General features: G+C 45.7%; 1 protein-coding gene across 3 annotated transcripts in view; it reads right to left on the reverse strand.

Moving 5' to 3' along the window:
• The window catches only part of SMAD3 (SMAD family member 3), a gene marked incomplete at both ends in the record, with an annotated part of 60,798 nt that overhangs the window by 10,299 nt on the left and 35,283 nt on the right, over positions 1-15,216 (reverse strand). For 2 of the 3 annotated variants that reach the window (XM_079541052.1, XM_079541050.1), the window contains 4 exons: positions 801-851; positions 2,650-2,724; positions 3,352-3,486; positions 4,332-4,525. In XM_079541052.1, the coding sequence (XP_079397178.1) occupies positions 801-851; positions 2,650-2,724; positions 3,352-3,486; positions 4,332-4,525 (455 nt within the window). The remainder of the gene's footprint in view (positions 1-800; positions 852-2,649; positions 2,725-3,351; positions 3,487-4,331; positions 4,526-15,216) is intronic. The other variant, XM_079541051.1, reaches the window with a different exon arrangement.

Here is a 15,216-nt window from a genome sequence, read left to right on the forward strand (position 1 = left end):
TAAAATGAGTAAAAGTTTAGTGGCATTGTGGCAATATATTCCATGCTTTCAAATAAATAAATAAATAAATAGAGAAGAGAGAAAAGAAATCCCCTTCAACAGCCCCAAGACATCCACAAGTCAGCCAATGACTGACAAATTTTGGAGCAGAGTCAAAGTACCCTCTGCCAGGATTAAAAGCATATGTAAACTTTATGGCTACGGTTATTCAAGAGCAATCTCAAGTGGCCTGTGTCTGCTGGCTTAATGAACATGCGGAGAAGTGATCCTGCAGCTAGCCAGAGCTATGAGTGTGTTTTATGAGAGACTGTTGAGAGCAATTTCAAATACAGTGAGAGCTCACACTGATGAAGATCAGACCTTCCATGCCTGTAGGTATGAAAATGAAGAGCAGAAACTTTGGGAAATAACAGAGGTTCAGGGACAGCCACAGGACACCTCTAGCAGGATCTCAAAGGCAAAGGTCCTGTTCAACAGCTTTCCAGTTCTCCACAAGAGAAGCAGAAAGGAAGGATCCCCAGGCTCCTGGAAGCATACGGCCCACAAAACGTCTGATTCTCAAAGAGGTCTGTGATATCTGTACCTCTCCATATGCTGGTGTTCTTGCCCTCTCTCCATTTATTTGAGCTCTCCAATCACACACCAACCAGCCTCCTCCATTTGCCCAGTTATTAGCAGAAAGAAGCACCAACAGTGCTCAAAACCTAATCAGATGCACACAACCTCAAGAAATAACATCATCATTAAAGGGTCATGCTCTCGGCTGTAATTACACACAATTCTCAAGATCACATGCTTACCCAGATTATTGTGTGCCGGAGACATAGGATTTGGTGATAAGTTTGGAGAACCTGAAAAGCAAGACATTGTAATTATTAGTATGGCATCTGCACAAAGAAAAACACTTGCACAAAATCTTCTGTGCTGCCCAGGCTTGTTGAGAGGGAAATCCCACTTCTTAGCAAAGTCTCATTTTGTGACATTAGCAACTTCTCTGATGTTGATTACCACTTAAATGAGCTTCCAAATGCTATTGCTTACTATATCAACTTGCTTCATCTGCAATACTGTTGGGAATCTTCACAGAGTTTAATTCACTTAAACTCTACACATTAATTTTCGTAACTGTGCACGCAGTTGCCTGTTTTACTTTCACATGCAGTTACCAAAACTCCAGGTACCATCATGACAGCCACACTCAAGCCCAGTTAGTTGGGCATTCACTGGACACTGCTACTCACTCTCAACAGTGGAAAACATACCACTTTGTACATCAGTGAATCTTTCTGGTGCTGGGACAATGGAGTACTGCATCAACCTACGCAGCTCTGACCAAATCATTGTGGCAATTTTACCCCCTTGTTCCAATTCTGCCCACAGATTTTGTGTATTTCAGATATCTGCACTTTGATGTCCAGAGCAAGTTCCAGTTTCTGGATGCCACGTGGATGCAAGCAGGTGGTACAGCCCATCCATCCTTCCCTCTCACACTGAGTTCAGCTGGTTTCTTCAAAATTTGTTTTTCTGTAACGAATGAACTCCATGACATCTGAAGAAAGGGATCTAGCATTCAAACACGAACTGAGAGTATTTATAGCATCTTCCAGGCCAATCCACTTTCCCAAAAAACCATACATACATTCCGAATGTCAACCGCATTACCAATGATTATATGCACTGAAATGCATTGTGTCAACAGGCTTATGTTTGATGTAGACAAACAAACCCACACTCCTTTCTGCCATCTGTACAACTGTGGTGCAAGTCTGCAAATCAATCATCTCTCTTTTGGAATCCCACGTATGCTCTGTGGCTGAAGACATACCGAAAAGCCAGGATAGCTGCATGCACTATTTGCACTGAGAAAGTTCTGCATGTCTCTTTTTATGCAAGTGCCATGCATTTGCACATCCCCCTTGTAAGGGAACAGAAAGGCATCAGCCTTTCTAACCAAAGACACATTTTTGCTCCTCAGGCAAGAGTTTTAGGAGTTAAGAGTCTGAACTCTGAAGAGTTCTTACTCGCAAGCAGAGACACAGCTCAGTCCAACAGGATGCCTTACACAGTTACCTGCAAAACGATGGTGTTTAATTTTAACGTGCTGATAAAGGTCACCATGCGTGCTAAGGCTGCTCAGTCTAAATCTGCTTTCACGCTGCTTGTTTTCTTGGCAGTGAGTCACAACCTCGCCTTCACTGGGATGCATCCATTCAATAATAGGCCCATTTAAAAATAAATCTGCTAGTGGTCCTTTGAAATACAGTTAACTGGACATTTCAGTATGTACAGCAGACAGATAAGCAATCAGAAAAATGCCTCTTTAGAAGGTGCCAACTACTTGCACCATATTCCTGTGCATACAGATGCACGAACACAGTACAATGCAAGCTATTATTAGGTGTGTCTCTGCTGTTTCAGGCTCCTGCTTAGCAGTATCTAACAATGGACGTCAGGGAGAACAGGAACATGCTGTACCTTTCAGCAGCTCTAAAACACACTGTCCTGTGCTTTATATGAGATGTCATGCTACATTTGCACTCCTACAGGGATAAAATAACTCTCACCACCATCTGATTTTCAGAGCTCCAATGAAAGGCTTTAGAAGTTTAGATATGACCCAGAAAGCTGTAAATGGCAAAAAAGAATTACCTGCATCCATGCTGGGGTTCATCTGGTGGTCACTAGTTTCTCCATCCTCACTCAAATAGCCTGGAGGAGGTGTCTCTAGAATCATGAAATGATCAAAGTCATTCAACGGGATGAAAAGTCTGGAACATTTACTTTGCTATTCACAACAAGCTTTTTTTTTGTTTAATTATTTTTCTTCCTCAGACTGTTAAGAGTAAGAGTAGAGCATACTTGTGAATAACAGAGGAGGGAAAAAACAAAATCAGGATTTTCAGTTCCATAAAACTTTAAGCCACGTAGACAGTTTTCTGTCCAGAGATTGCTCCTTTCCTGGTGTGCAGCTGCACAGTTTGCCTATAGAAATAAGGCGTAAATTGCTTGTAAAAAAGATGCATAAATAGAAAAGCTCAATTCCATCAGAAATTTACACTTTTACTCAAATTAAAATGGCTGAACATCAGTCAAATCAAAGGGAACATTCAGCTTTAGATACCACAATAAATTGAGTATGCACTACTGAAGGGAAAAGGTGAGTTTGAAGAAAACAAAACTTCAACAGCACTGCTACTGTTCTACATTTACAGCTGTCACCTGCTTTTGTACGCTTCCCATTCCTTTGCTTCATAGCAATGACAGAAATAAAGACTTGCCACTCATTCAGCACACGCAGACTGTGCAGTGTGACCCTTCTCCCTCTGCTCACTAGATGGAGAGATACCATACCTGGGATGTAGTTGCTCTGCGGCTCAATGCCTGCTGGGAAGTTAGTGTTCTCTGGGATAGAGTGACTGTAATCATCCAGCGGTGGGAACTCAGCTGGGATCTCTGTGTGCCGAGGCACCAGCACTGGGGGTAACACTGCACGATGGAAAAGAGAGAGAACAGTATTAGCAGCTTTAAAATAAAATGTCTGAGACCCTAGAAAATGAAGAGTAACCAGTTTGGAGTACCAGCCTTACATACACACAACACCAAAGTCGCTAATTAAGGAACACGATTTGATACTTGCTTCTGAAATAACAGCAGCAGCTAAAGATGCTATTCTTAACGCATCTCAGCTGGGGATGGGATGTGTGCTTAACTGAACACACCTAGGCTGTCTGTCTCTTCTAAGGCAAAGAAACAAGCCTTCTCATTGTTAAAAAAAAGTTACATCACATGATTTGAAAATGGAGAAATTGCACCTAAAATGAAATGGCAAGGTAGGATTAGCATAAACATTCAGCCTGGCTCTGCAGGTTTGTACCAGCATGCAGCAGAACTATCGACAGTTCCAGATGAAAGTCTCTCTCAGAGGCAGGAGGAGCGCCCAGAAGAGCAAGCTCAGATGCGTTGGAAGCTATTCCTAACTTCAACTTAACAGTAACACTTTATCCTTAGTACCAACAAGACCAGAGTGAGGCACGCATAGAACTCTGCTACAGTCCTCACCTGTATCTATACTGTGTGTGTGAGCTGGTTCTGGGCACACAGGGACACATTAGGAAGCTGGCAACAAGACAGCCTGCTCAACTTGTTTTTCATCGATTTTAAATGATATTTTCCCCCTGAGTGCAGATGCATAAATTATTCTGCTGCACGCAGTAATAGACTACCATCAATAATACATACGCTTTGGTTTTAAAACCCTACGCCTGCTGCTTTATTCAATTTTGAAATGCACTTATCTATCCCTCAGAAGGGACACGGGGGGTCAGCAGTACCCGGGGTCTCCACTCGTTGGTAATGATAGGGATTCACGCAGACTTCGTCCTTCTTCATGTTGAAGGCGTACTCGCACATCTCCATGGCCCGCAGCTCATGGTGGCTATGCAGGTCCGGCCACCGCCACAGCCGGCAGTAGATGACATGGGGCAGCCCCTTGCGGTGGGACACCTGCAGCCGGCCATCCAGCGACCTGCAGGAGGAGCGAGAGGGGAGAGTTTACTGGGCTGGCACTGAAACACATCACTGACCTCATCCTGCCAAGGAAGCCAATGTGAACGCTGCAGGCTCAGCGCGTGGCTGCTCCACGCGTCTCTGCGTTGTGGCACAATCCCCAGAGCCACCCGAACCCACTGAGACACTGCTGCACGATCCTCGCTGTCACGTGAAGCACACCTCTGAAAAATGCAAAAATGTTGTTCTACCTAACAGTCTAGCTTCAGATTCGTTAGTTTTCTGAAAAGACCTTAATTTGGAGGCACGAAGGAAGCTACCCTGGGTTAGAACACATTAACTTAAAGATAGTGTTTGTGCATCCTAATACACAGACCATCTGCAGAGCTCTCACCAACTTAACGCTGTGAACTAAGTCTTACAATACGTGCTGACAAAGCCAGACTTTTACCATACACAGAGACACGAATTTCCATCTCCTCTCCCTGAAGTCCAGCCCTCTGCTTCTCTTGCTTTTCTTTATGACCGATATGAAACACTCCTGGGTTTTGGTGAAACACAGTGCTTCTTTTTTATTTTTGGTCAAGGAGAAAGAAAATTCAAATTTCATTTGGAATTATTTCCCTTGGTTCTTTGTGTTGGCAGCCAATCCAGAAAAACCAACCCAGCCCAACCCAAACCACACAAACAATTATTCAAGCAGTGGTTGTGCTGGTCTTGGCTGCCCTGGGAGACTTCCCAAAAACAGAGCTTGGTTACACGCACACCTCTTGTAAACACTGCTGCAACAGAAAGGAAGGAGAAACAGCACAGACCCCAGCTACACCTGATGTGGGGAGCAGGGAAACACATTGCAAAGCTGTTCATGGGAGGTATACAGAACAACTGTGCCATCACTGGCTGGCACAGAGCACAAAACTCTAAAATCTGCAATCACATCACAGCTCCAAAATATGCACAACATCACAGCTCTTATTTATTGCACACATGTACTTCTTCATATTGTCTCTGTGTCACACACAGGTCTTCTTCACGTGCAAAGCCAGAGCTCTGCTGGGTCCCACCCTTCAGACGGCTCGGAGCCCACCATCAGCTCTATTTCCCAGGTGTGCTCTCATGCCAAGCTACTTCTGAGCTCAGCAAAGAAGAAAGCAGGTTTTCCAGGTGCACATCTCATAAGGAACTGGTGGGGAAGGTGGGAAAACTGGACTGGTTTCATGGATGACACAACGTCACTGTGTGTGCAGCCCTGCAGCCTGAACTGCTACCAGCAGTTAGTTACCTAAGCCAAAAGCAGCCTGAAAGCACAGCGCAGCTCCCAAGTGTTGCTATCACAGCTTTCCATAAGGAAAAAGAGATGGACTTTATGATCTTATCTAAAAAGACCTTTAAAATGACAGAGCCATATGCTTTGTTTTCAATCACAATAAGCTCCCCGTCTCCCCTCTCCCCTCAATAAGGAGATACAGTAAAAGAAATGACATTCCCCCAAAGCCCCGGAGGCCAATGACATTTTTATGATTGTGAAATCCCTCCTTAGGCTCTCTGCTGAAGGATGTGGGACAAAACAGTGCTTGTCTGCATTCACTGGGAAGAACACAGCCGAGTGTTAGGGTGGTTTATTTCCTCCTGCTGTCCTGCCTCAGCCCTCCAGGTGCATTTTCGCCATATGATGCTGGGGCTGAACTGGGACAGGTTAACACTGTGCTCAGCATTTGATTGCTTCAACACTTCTCAAGCCCAGAGCCCTCAGAGATGACCCATAAACACATCTGCCTCTTCCATCTTCATGCAGAACAGCCAGATAACAAAAGGCTCCGTAGTGCACACAACCTTCAGCTCTCCTCAGCCATGGTCTGACGCACAACCTGGCCCTGAGGGCTGACTGGAGTGTTTCCCAGCACCACCTGAGAGCTGCACATCCAGGCCTCATTAAAACTTACAGAATTTAAGGGCCAAAGCTTCCATGAGGCTAGGGCTATATTCCTTCCTCCGACCTTTCTTTTAACCAGCCTGTGTTGAGCAGATCCCTATGTACAGTTGATTTTATTATGCCATGCTACCTAACAGGATTTCTTCTCAAAATACCAAAGCTTCTCTGCTCAACAATTCATTGCTGGCTGGATCTCCAAAAGCAGCCCCACTTCTTTTGGGACACTGTCTCTTCCTTCCTAGTCAGCTGCAGCTGAATACATCAGCTGTCCCCATGCTGCACTACAGGATTAAATAGCTAAGGCTGTGAAAAGCTTTTATTTTCAGTGTCAGTGTTCAGACCTGAGTGGGTGATCCAGCCTCTCACCACGTTCCTAACCAGCACATTTCCTGAGCCTGCAGGATAGAGGGAAAAAGGAGTGCAATCCACGGCCTGTAATCATTGCTGCCCGCCAGTGTGGGAGCATGTAGGCTATGAGACCCTGCAAGGAAATGCAGAAACAACGCCAGAACATAGCCAGGCTGTCGAGGTGATCCCAGTTCGCAATGATTTATAACAAAACTGAATTCAGAAACAATTCACACAAAGCCCTGACGTGAGCAGGTCTCCTTCCAGCACCAGGGGTGTCAGCAATGAAGGCTGGGTCTGCGCACCCACAGCCACGCTCAGGTGTGCTTGGTGACAGTTGGCCTAACACGGAGGGCTGTAGCATGGCGTGTTCAAACACAAGGAGCTGGCAGAGGGGAGGTTACCCCACAGTTACAAGCAACAGTGATAAATACCACGTGAGGAAAGTGCCAAGACTCCAGGAGTGCAATCAGGGAATTTCGCTGCTTGCACAACAGCCTGAGGCCCAGCCAGAACAGCACTGCAGTACCACGAGAAGCCAACAGAAACCCCTTGGGCTGAACACTTTAGGACTGATCCATCCCTATCTGCTGCTACAAGCCACTTGCTAGGGAAGTCAAACACCCCAAACTGGGTGCTCCAAAGCCACTGCAGCTCAGAGAACAACGGCCAGCAGCGGCTCCTGATAGCAAAACCAGAGAGGGAAGAAAAAGAATGACAAAAACACTGAAGCTTTTTCTTTTTTTTTAAACAGTCCACTGTAACTGCTTGAAAAGGGGTGAGGAATAAATAGGAAAGCATTACACTGCAGAACAGGAATTTGATTTCTAGGCCTGATTATGTTTTCTCTTTTTTTAGAGCATGATTGAATTTGTGAGATCCTGAATCAGAAAAGGAAAACAATCACTACCAGCACCACCACCACTTACTTTCCTCACTGGACATTTTGCAGCTATCTTTCCTTCAGATGGGTAATGAACCTCTTCCCTGTACTCATTCTCCTTTAAAAGTGAAGCTCGAATCAGTGGAAGGCAGTAGTACAAATCAAGCAAAGTGATACGAGCCATAAGATACTGGAGGGATTTCTGTCAAGATTGGAAATTTCCAAATGCACTTCAACAGATATTCAGTCCCCTGTCTCCCCTTCCCTTGCCATTCACATATATACACACTGCTGTTTGCTAAAGCCATCAGTTTTATATCACCATCATTAATCTTCCAAGAGAGCAAAACGCCTCCGTGCTCACATATCACCAGCATGTGCAAAACGGGGTTAAGGAAAGAGAAAAACAACCAGGAATAAAAAGTTTCAGTTACGCATTTCCATGGGGTTCTTATTAAAAACCACAAGCAGAAGCTGGTTTTTAAAGCCATGACAAATAAGCCAGCAGTACGCTCTAAAAGGCACCAGGAATTATGGCCACAGGCTGTGAGTTTCTCTCAAGCACAAAACATGATAAGTAGTTCCTTACTGGTCCTGCATCTGGTCTACACCAGGAAAGCAAGCGTTTATTCTTGTAGCAGAATCTGGCTTTTGTGCATACAGCACTGAAATATCCACAGGGCTTCGCTGAAAACTTGGATAAAATCTCAGCTTTCCCTGAATACTGGCCAAATGAAAAACACTGAATAAAAAAAATGACCCATGCAGCACATTCGTAATTCAAAAGCTGATCCCTTGCCATCTCTTTCCCCTCAATTTGCTCAGCATCACTGACTTTTCCAATTTCTGGAGCAGTTTTAACAATACTTTCATTCACGCTCTAGAAACAGAAGTTACCTGTGTCCAGCTGAGCCTCGCCATGCACCTTACCACACCACCACAGAAGAAACTAATCATTAACACTTAGCACTTACATTTGTGGAAACTGAGAAGAATTAGCAAACACCCAGCTAGCCTGCAGCACATCTCTATGGAAAGGATCCATTTCTCTCTGGTCTCTCTCACCTTACTCCTACTAAGAGTGCTTACTCTTTCCTCCCTTGGAGTTGGAAGGAAACACATCTCCTCTACACCTGTAGATCTCTAGTGAGACAGATGCTCCAGACCCTCGCAGCAGTGGAGCAGAAGGCGCAAAGGATGAAGCCATGGACAGAGCTGGGAGACCACGCCAAGGCTTTAGGTGAGCACTGCAGGTGTACTTACGGGCAGGCACAGGACCAGAGGCAGCGAGCGGCACAGCTCCATGCATCCGCTGCCCATCAGGTCTTGAGCAGAGACCGCCACAGCCTACAGCATCAGGTGGAGAGTTTACAGGTAGGCAGTAAATCCCAATTCTTCTGATGCTGCATAATTCTTCTACTCTACTCTCATCCGCTCTGGGCTTGCAAAGCAGCTGACAGTACAGAAATGACCAGCGCTCCCATGTGTGCTTCCTACCGCCTATTTACAGCTCTCCGTCTGTCCCAGGGCTTTGCAGATTTCCCCTTCCCCCCACCTGAAAGCTGAAGAAATGCAGCACAGAGAGTTGATGTCAGGATCAGATTATGACAGCATGAGTCATTTATTAAGATTCCAGTAATGCTAAGCTCTTTAGCAGGTGCCTTGAGACCATATTTTGCAGAGTCTAATTTCAGATTCAGACATAAGTACGTTTTATTGGTTTACCATAAACTGTCTGCCCATTGTTGCTCCCTCAGAGCCTCCTGCTGCTGGTCCTGCACTGCTCAGCTCTCCCCTCTGAGCTCGGCCACTTCTGCTCTCTGATGGCACACAGATAAAAGCTCTGTTTCATTTACATTTCTTCAAAGATACATCTTGTTTAGTCATGAAATATCACGATCCAACTATTTCTTCCTTTGTGCTTCTTATTAACCTCTCATTGATGCCTCTTCTGCTTACTCCACTTATTGGCTGCTGGCTGTCAAACCCAGCTCCCTTTCTTCTACTTAAGCCATTCTGTAATTACACGCCCCTGCATCTTTCATCTCCTCTTTGTTCTGACCATCAGCAGTTCACAAAATGGCTCACTCGCTGACCCAACGCTTGGCACTCACTGCGAGAGTCAAATGGGACAAGTTTTACTTTGCTAAGAATGTAATAATTCACCAATAATAATTATTGCCAACAGACAGTGGTAGAGAATAAGAGCTGCAAGCAGCACCTGCAGCTTACCAGTGTTTCTGAAAGTTTCACATCCAAGCCCCTTACCACTGTATTCTCCCATGGAGCAAATGTGACTTTCGCATAACAGTTTTTACAAGCCCTCTAAATTTAAATCTGTCTTTCTTTTTTTCTTTTTCTTAGCATCCCTGGTTCTTTTATTTATTTCAGCAAAGCCTGCCCAAATCTGTGTCAGACTCATCAAAATTTATTTGTGCTTGAGCCTGGAGGGGCCTGGGGGTGGAAGAAGCATGCACATGGGAAGCTCAGCCTCTCCAAAGGAGCGTGCCTTTTTGGAAACTCATTTATCACACAAGCTTGTCATTGCTTCCCAGAATCCTGTGTCTGACTCCAATCCTGAAATCCAAAAAGCAACACGCTCCTGCCCAGCCCAAGCAGCAGCTTCCTTTCTGTGAGGAGATTCCAGGCATTCTCATGGCACTGTGTATTTGTATGTTCAGAGGAGTTTCGTAACGTGAAAATGGATGGAAATGCCAAAGAGATTCAGATTATCCTCCATAAGAGAGGGCACATTAAAAAAGTAACTCAAGAAAGACAAAATAGCTGGCTGGCAAGGTTCTGCCATCAATCTAGCAATCAAAAAAGCTGCTGTAAAACTCAGTTACTGCATTAACTTTCATGGCAACTCTACTGATTTACATTTAACATTTAGCTTTAAAATACATTTGCTTGATGCTCTAAGGAAAAAAAATCTTCATAGCTTCACTGAAGCCAGGAGAGCTTTGCAAATTAGCATCAGCTGTGGATCCAGCCCAACTCAAACCAGAGGAAAAGAACCACGGGACGGATGTGCTTCTTGACTGCTGAAAGCAAAAAGAAGTGAAGGCACTGCACAGCGCTCCGATAGAAGCCTCACACTGAGAACTGCTGCCCCACATATACTGGCTGCTAACAAAAGCAAGAATGATTATCGTCAGGAGTGCTGAGAAATGACAGTTTTAAGAGCTTGGACTCTCCCTCACAACATATGCAATCGCCAGTGTCATCCACAGGAACTTCATATAAATACCAGGAGTCGGAACTGACTTCTCAGATAAATGTTTGTGCATTCTATCAAGTTGGGTCAAAGCCAGCATTTCTTATGGAAACATTTTTGGTGGTCTTGGGCAAAGAACATGTTTACTTTATAGCAGATATAGCTAAAAATGTTGCGTGACAGCCTCCAATTATCTTGTTTGGAATAGTTTGAGGCTACTTGAGGTTCGCTGCTGTTATTTTCTTTATTATATAGTGAAAACGTTGCTGCTTTTCCTGTAATTTAAACAGCTGCTATTTCAAGATGTGACATCTGTTGGTACCTCCCCCACACGGATAACAGGATCCAGGGCGAAGTTGTCCAGAGTTCCCATCTCCCATTCTCAAAAGCATCTCAGGTGCTTTTCACACAGATTGATAGCCCTTCTGGATCACATGGGCCCTTAAAGCCTCCCATTAATCCTCCTGGCTCTCCGCTATATTGCTTTCTGAGCTGCTTTAACAACAACTTGGCTCTGTAATTATTTGCACAACCAGTACTAATTAACAGCACACCACAAATAAGGGCCCCGGTCCCACAAACGCTCATGCTTCCGCCCCAGCCCCTCCGTGGGGCTATCCTTTGGGATCTGCTGCAAAGCAGAGCTACACACAGGCTCTGCGGTGAGGACCTGGTCTTCATTAAACCCCAGCAACTTGAAAAGAAATGCAGATTTTAAAAGACAACGAAAACAACCTTCAGTCTGGGTTACTCCGTCTGCAGCCTCCGCTGTGCTCCCCAGCGATTAGCCACCTCTCTTCTCCAATCTTTCCCAGCCTCCGACCCGCGCTGGCATCCTGCGAGCTGCTAATGAATCAGTTGCAGATGAATCACTTCCCATGTGCAGACGGCGCGTTTCATCACAGAGCAGATTCTCACAGACTTTCCTCTTTGCTCACACAAACCCAGTGACAAAGAGCTGCCTCCGCTATACCCAAACAAGCCTTGAAGTTTCCACGAGATGCTGAGGGAAGGTGTGTGCCATGTGAGAGGTGAAAAGGGTAGTGGAAGAGGCTGTGTTAATTTTACAACTCTGACTTCCTTAATTATGACTCACGGCAACGCAGGAGAAATCCAGCTTAAAAAGCAGACTGAAGGAGTGTGATGTCTTAGGGGAACGCTGCAGATTTAAGATGGGACGCCTCATTAAAAGCCCACAAAAGTTAACATTTTACAGTCTCTTGTGTCTGTAATTACTACTGAAATCAGAAGCTTGTGACTCCGCAAGAGTCCAGACATATGTGGGGGGAACAGCTTTGTGAACTTCTCCCTCTCATAATCAGGTTTTACAGCACAGCTGAGGAGGGCAGGGACACGAGAAGGGGGTGCTCTGGGCTCTGGGGCTGTTAGTTTTATTTTGTGGGATGTTTCGGTACAATAAGAGAAGAGGGTTATTTGTTATCTCAGAGAGACGGAAAACGCTTCAGCCGAAATGTTTATTTTTTCCCACCAAAAGCACTTAACAGCAAAAAGAGGAAGCTGTGGATGTGGCCTACCTGAGAGCTTCCTTTCTTCTAGTAAATCTGCACATCAGTGACAGGGTTTGCTCAAGCTGCCACTGGCAGCTCAACAGCACAGCACTTGTGCTATGCAGCAAGAGAACATCACTACCCCAGCCACCTGTGGCCCACATCACCATCCTGCCCCTGGAAACCCAGTTCTGTGTCCCCACATTACAGGTTATTTTTAATAAATAAATAAACGCAATAATAATCCTCAAACTTAGTATTTCTTCAATGCTGCAAGGCACCAGAATTCCTCTGCTCACCCAAGCCTGACTTGCACACAGTGCTGCTCCCTCTAGCCAGGACACACCATTTTCCCCACAAGACATCTGCTTCACTCTATCAGAAGCAAAGCAGTGCAAGCACAGATGTTTTCCCTCCGTCCCTCATCCTGACAGAAGCTGCACCAGCCCTGCATGGCGATATGGCTGGGAACAGGGATGTATAATTTCAGTGCTTAGCTCTGACTAATGCAGGATGTGTGGGAGCGCAGCAGAGGAGCATGAATAACAGCTCTGCAGAGCACGTCCCTGTATCGTGCTACGTCAGTCTTATCATCCAAACAGGATCTCAGCATGTGCGTGCACAGTACCTTTCCTGTAAAGGTTTAGTTGTTACTATTCCTTGCGTGGAAATCCAGCTGGTATGACACAAAAAGGAGCAGGAAAAAGCAAGCAGCCAGAACAGCCGCACTGAATATAAACAAATACCTTATTTTTATGTAAATGTCAGTAGTAATAAAAACTTGAGGCAAGTGATTAAAGAACAGTCCAGGAAAAAAAAACAACAACCAACACAAAAACAAGTCCTCATTCAACCACCACAGCAGACAGAGTGGTTCCTAAATGAGATGTTTTCCAGAAGTTTTCCATGAGGTGTCCATCATGAACTGCTGAAAATACCAGTTGCATCAAAACTCACCTTTAGGCAACAGAGAGACATTTCAAGCAGCTTTCCTGTTGTCATCCACCTCCCCTCTCTCTCCAAAATAGAAAGAATATTTAATATTCACGCCCTGGGAACCTCAACTGAATTCATACTTAAGTGTGAAGCTTAGAACAGAAACAGCCCTAGAGCTTGCCAAGGAGAGGGAACAAGGAGGGAAGTAGACTCGCAGGTAAATATTAGTTTGTACTTGAAAAAGCCAGAGTACATTTTGAAGCTGCTTTTGATTTTTGTGCCAACTCTGTCAGACGCAGGCAGGGCTTGGCCGTGCAGGGAATGAGTGCCTGGGGCACAGCAGCTGGCTCACAGGGATGGTGACATTATCAGCCAAACTATGGAAACCCTTCAGAAGCAGCCACCCAAGCATCGGCTGGGCTGCTGCACCCACTTTCTACACTTGTAGAGGGAGCAAAGGGAAGCTGTTGCCCCCTCCGCTCCCGCTCTGGACACCATCCCTCTGAGCTCTCTTCCCTGCCTCACCTCCCCTAACACCAACCTCTGTGGGTGCTGAGCAATAATGCCAAAGTCTGGAAGCTTCTTAAACTACTGGAGAAATCACTCCTGGCCTCTGCTGTGACCCAAAGGAGAATCCACAAAAGACAACATTTTCAGTTCCTGAAGTGTTTTCAAAATTACATGGGTACACAGATGAGATCCATCTCTGCGTAGCCAAGAGAAGAGTAACATCCACTCACTGCTCAGCAGCTCACACCAACACACAGTGCTTCCATGGTCAGTGCAAAGTCCACCCCGTGCTCCAAATCCAAGCTTGAGAGAAGCTGGAGAAGTAAGCCATAGTAATTGCTCAGGGGGAAATGCACACAGCAGACCAGCAACACCACCCCACCTCTCTGACACAACACAACGAGGCACGTAGAACAGCGGGCAATTACGGATGGTCTTCTTTTTATGTCTCCTCTGCAGCAGCATGGTGCACTTGCTGGGTCCCTGGATCAGAGGTGAGTCACAGAGGACCTTCCACCAGTGAATCATACACACATTTTTAAGCACCCTGCAGGTTTTGTTGGGTAGGAGATGTCTCACGACCTACACCATCCCTAAATACTTCCAGGGCTGCCCAAGGCAGGGGTGTGTGAGGGCACGCAAACCAGCAGCGATCCTCTGCAGCCACCTGAATGGTGCAAAGAGGGACACTGACACAGATCTAACAGCACAGCTCACTGCTGTAGCAAGAAGTGACTGTGGACACAAGCTACACAAAGATAGGGAAACAATGGAATAAGTCACAAATATTTGATTTCACAAGTTAAGACGGTTTTCTTTCCCTGCCCTTGTGACTAAGCCTTTGGTCCACACACCCACTCCATCCTCAAAAAACAGCTCCGTGAAACAAATGTGATTGCTCTAAAATACACACAGACAATGACTGGGCACGCCTCCTCCTCACGGCACTCCGTCTATTTACCAAGAGTCTGCACTGACTGTCTGCCTGGGATGCACCAGGATCCAGCTCCCCCTCCCACCAAGGTGTTAAACACTGGCCAGCCCAGCTCCTCTTCATTTGCCTTATCCCATTCCCAAACCTCCATCTCTGCAAACAGCATCGCTCATTCAGACGACCTTTCCGGGATCATTCCTAGGTCATAAAATCATAGAATGGCTGTGCTGGAAGGGCCCTTAGAGCAAACCCAGCCCAGCCCCTGCTGTGGGCTGGCTGCCTCCCACCAGATCAGACTGCCCAGGGCCCATCCAGCTCTCCAGGACCCATCCCAGCTCCAGGGATGGGGCACCCACAGCTGCCTGGGCAGTCCATGCCAGCACCTCACCGCCCTCTGAATTTACACCTAGCATCTAATCTAAATCTCTAAAATAAATAAAT

Source organism: Tetrao urogallus (assembly GCF_951394365.1).
Source record: "Tetrao urogallus genome assembly, chromosome: 11".
Taxonomy (NCBI): Eukaryota; Metazoa; Chordata; class Aves; order Galliformes; family Phasianidae; genus Tetrao; species Tetrao urogallus.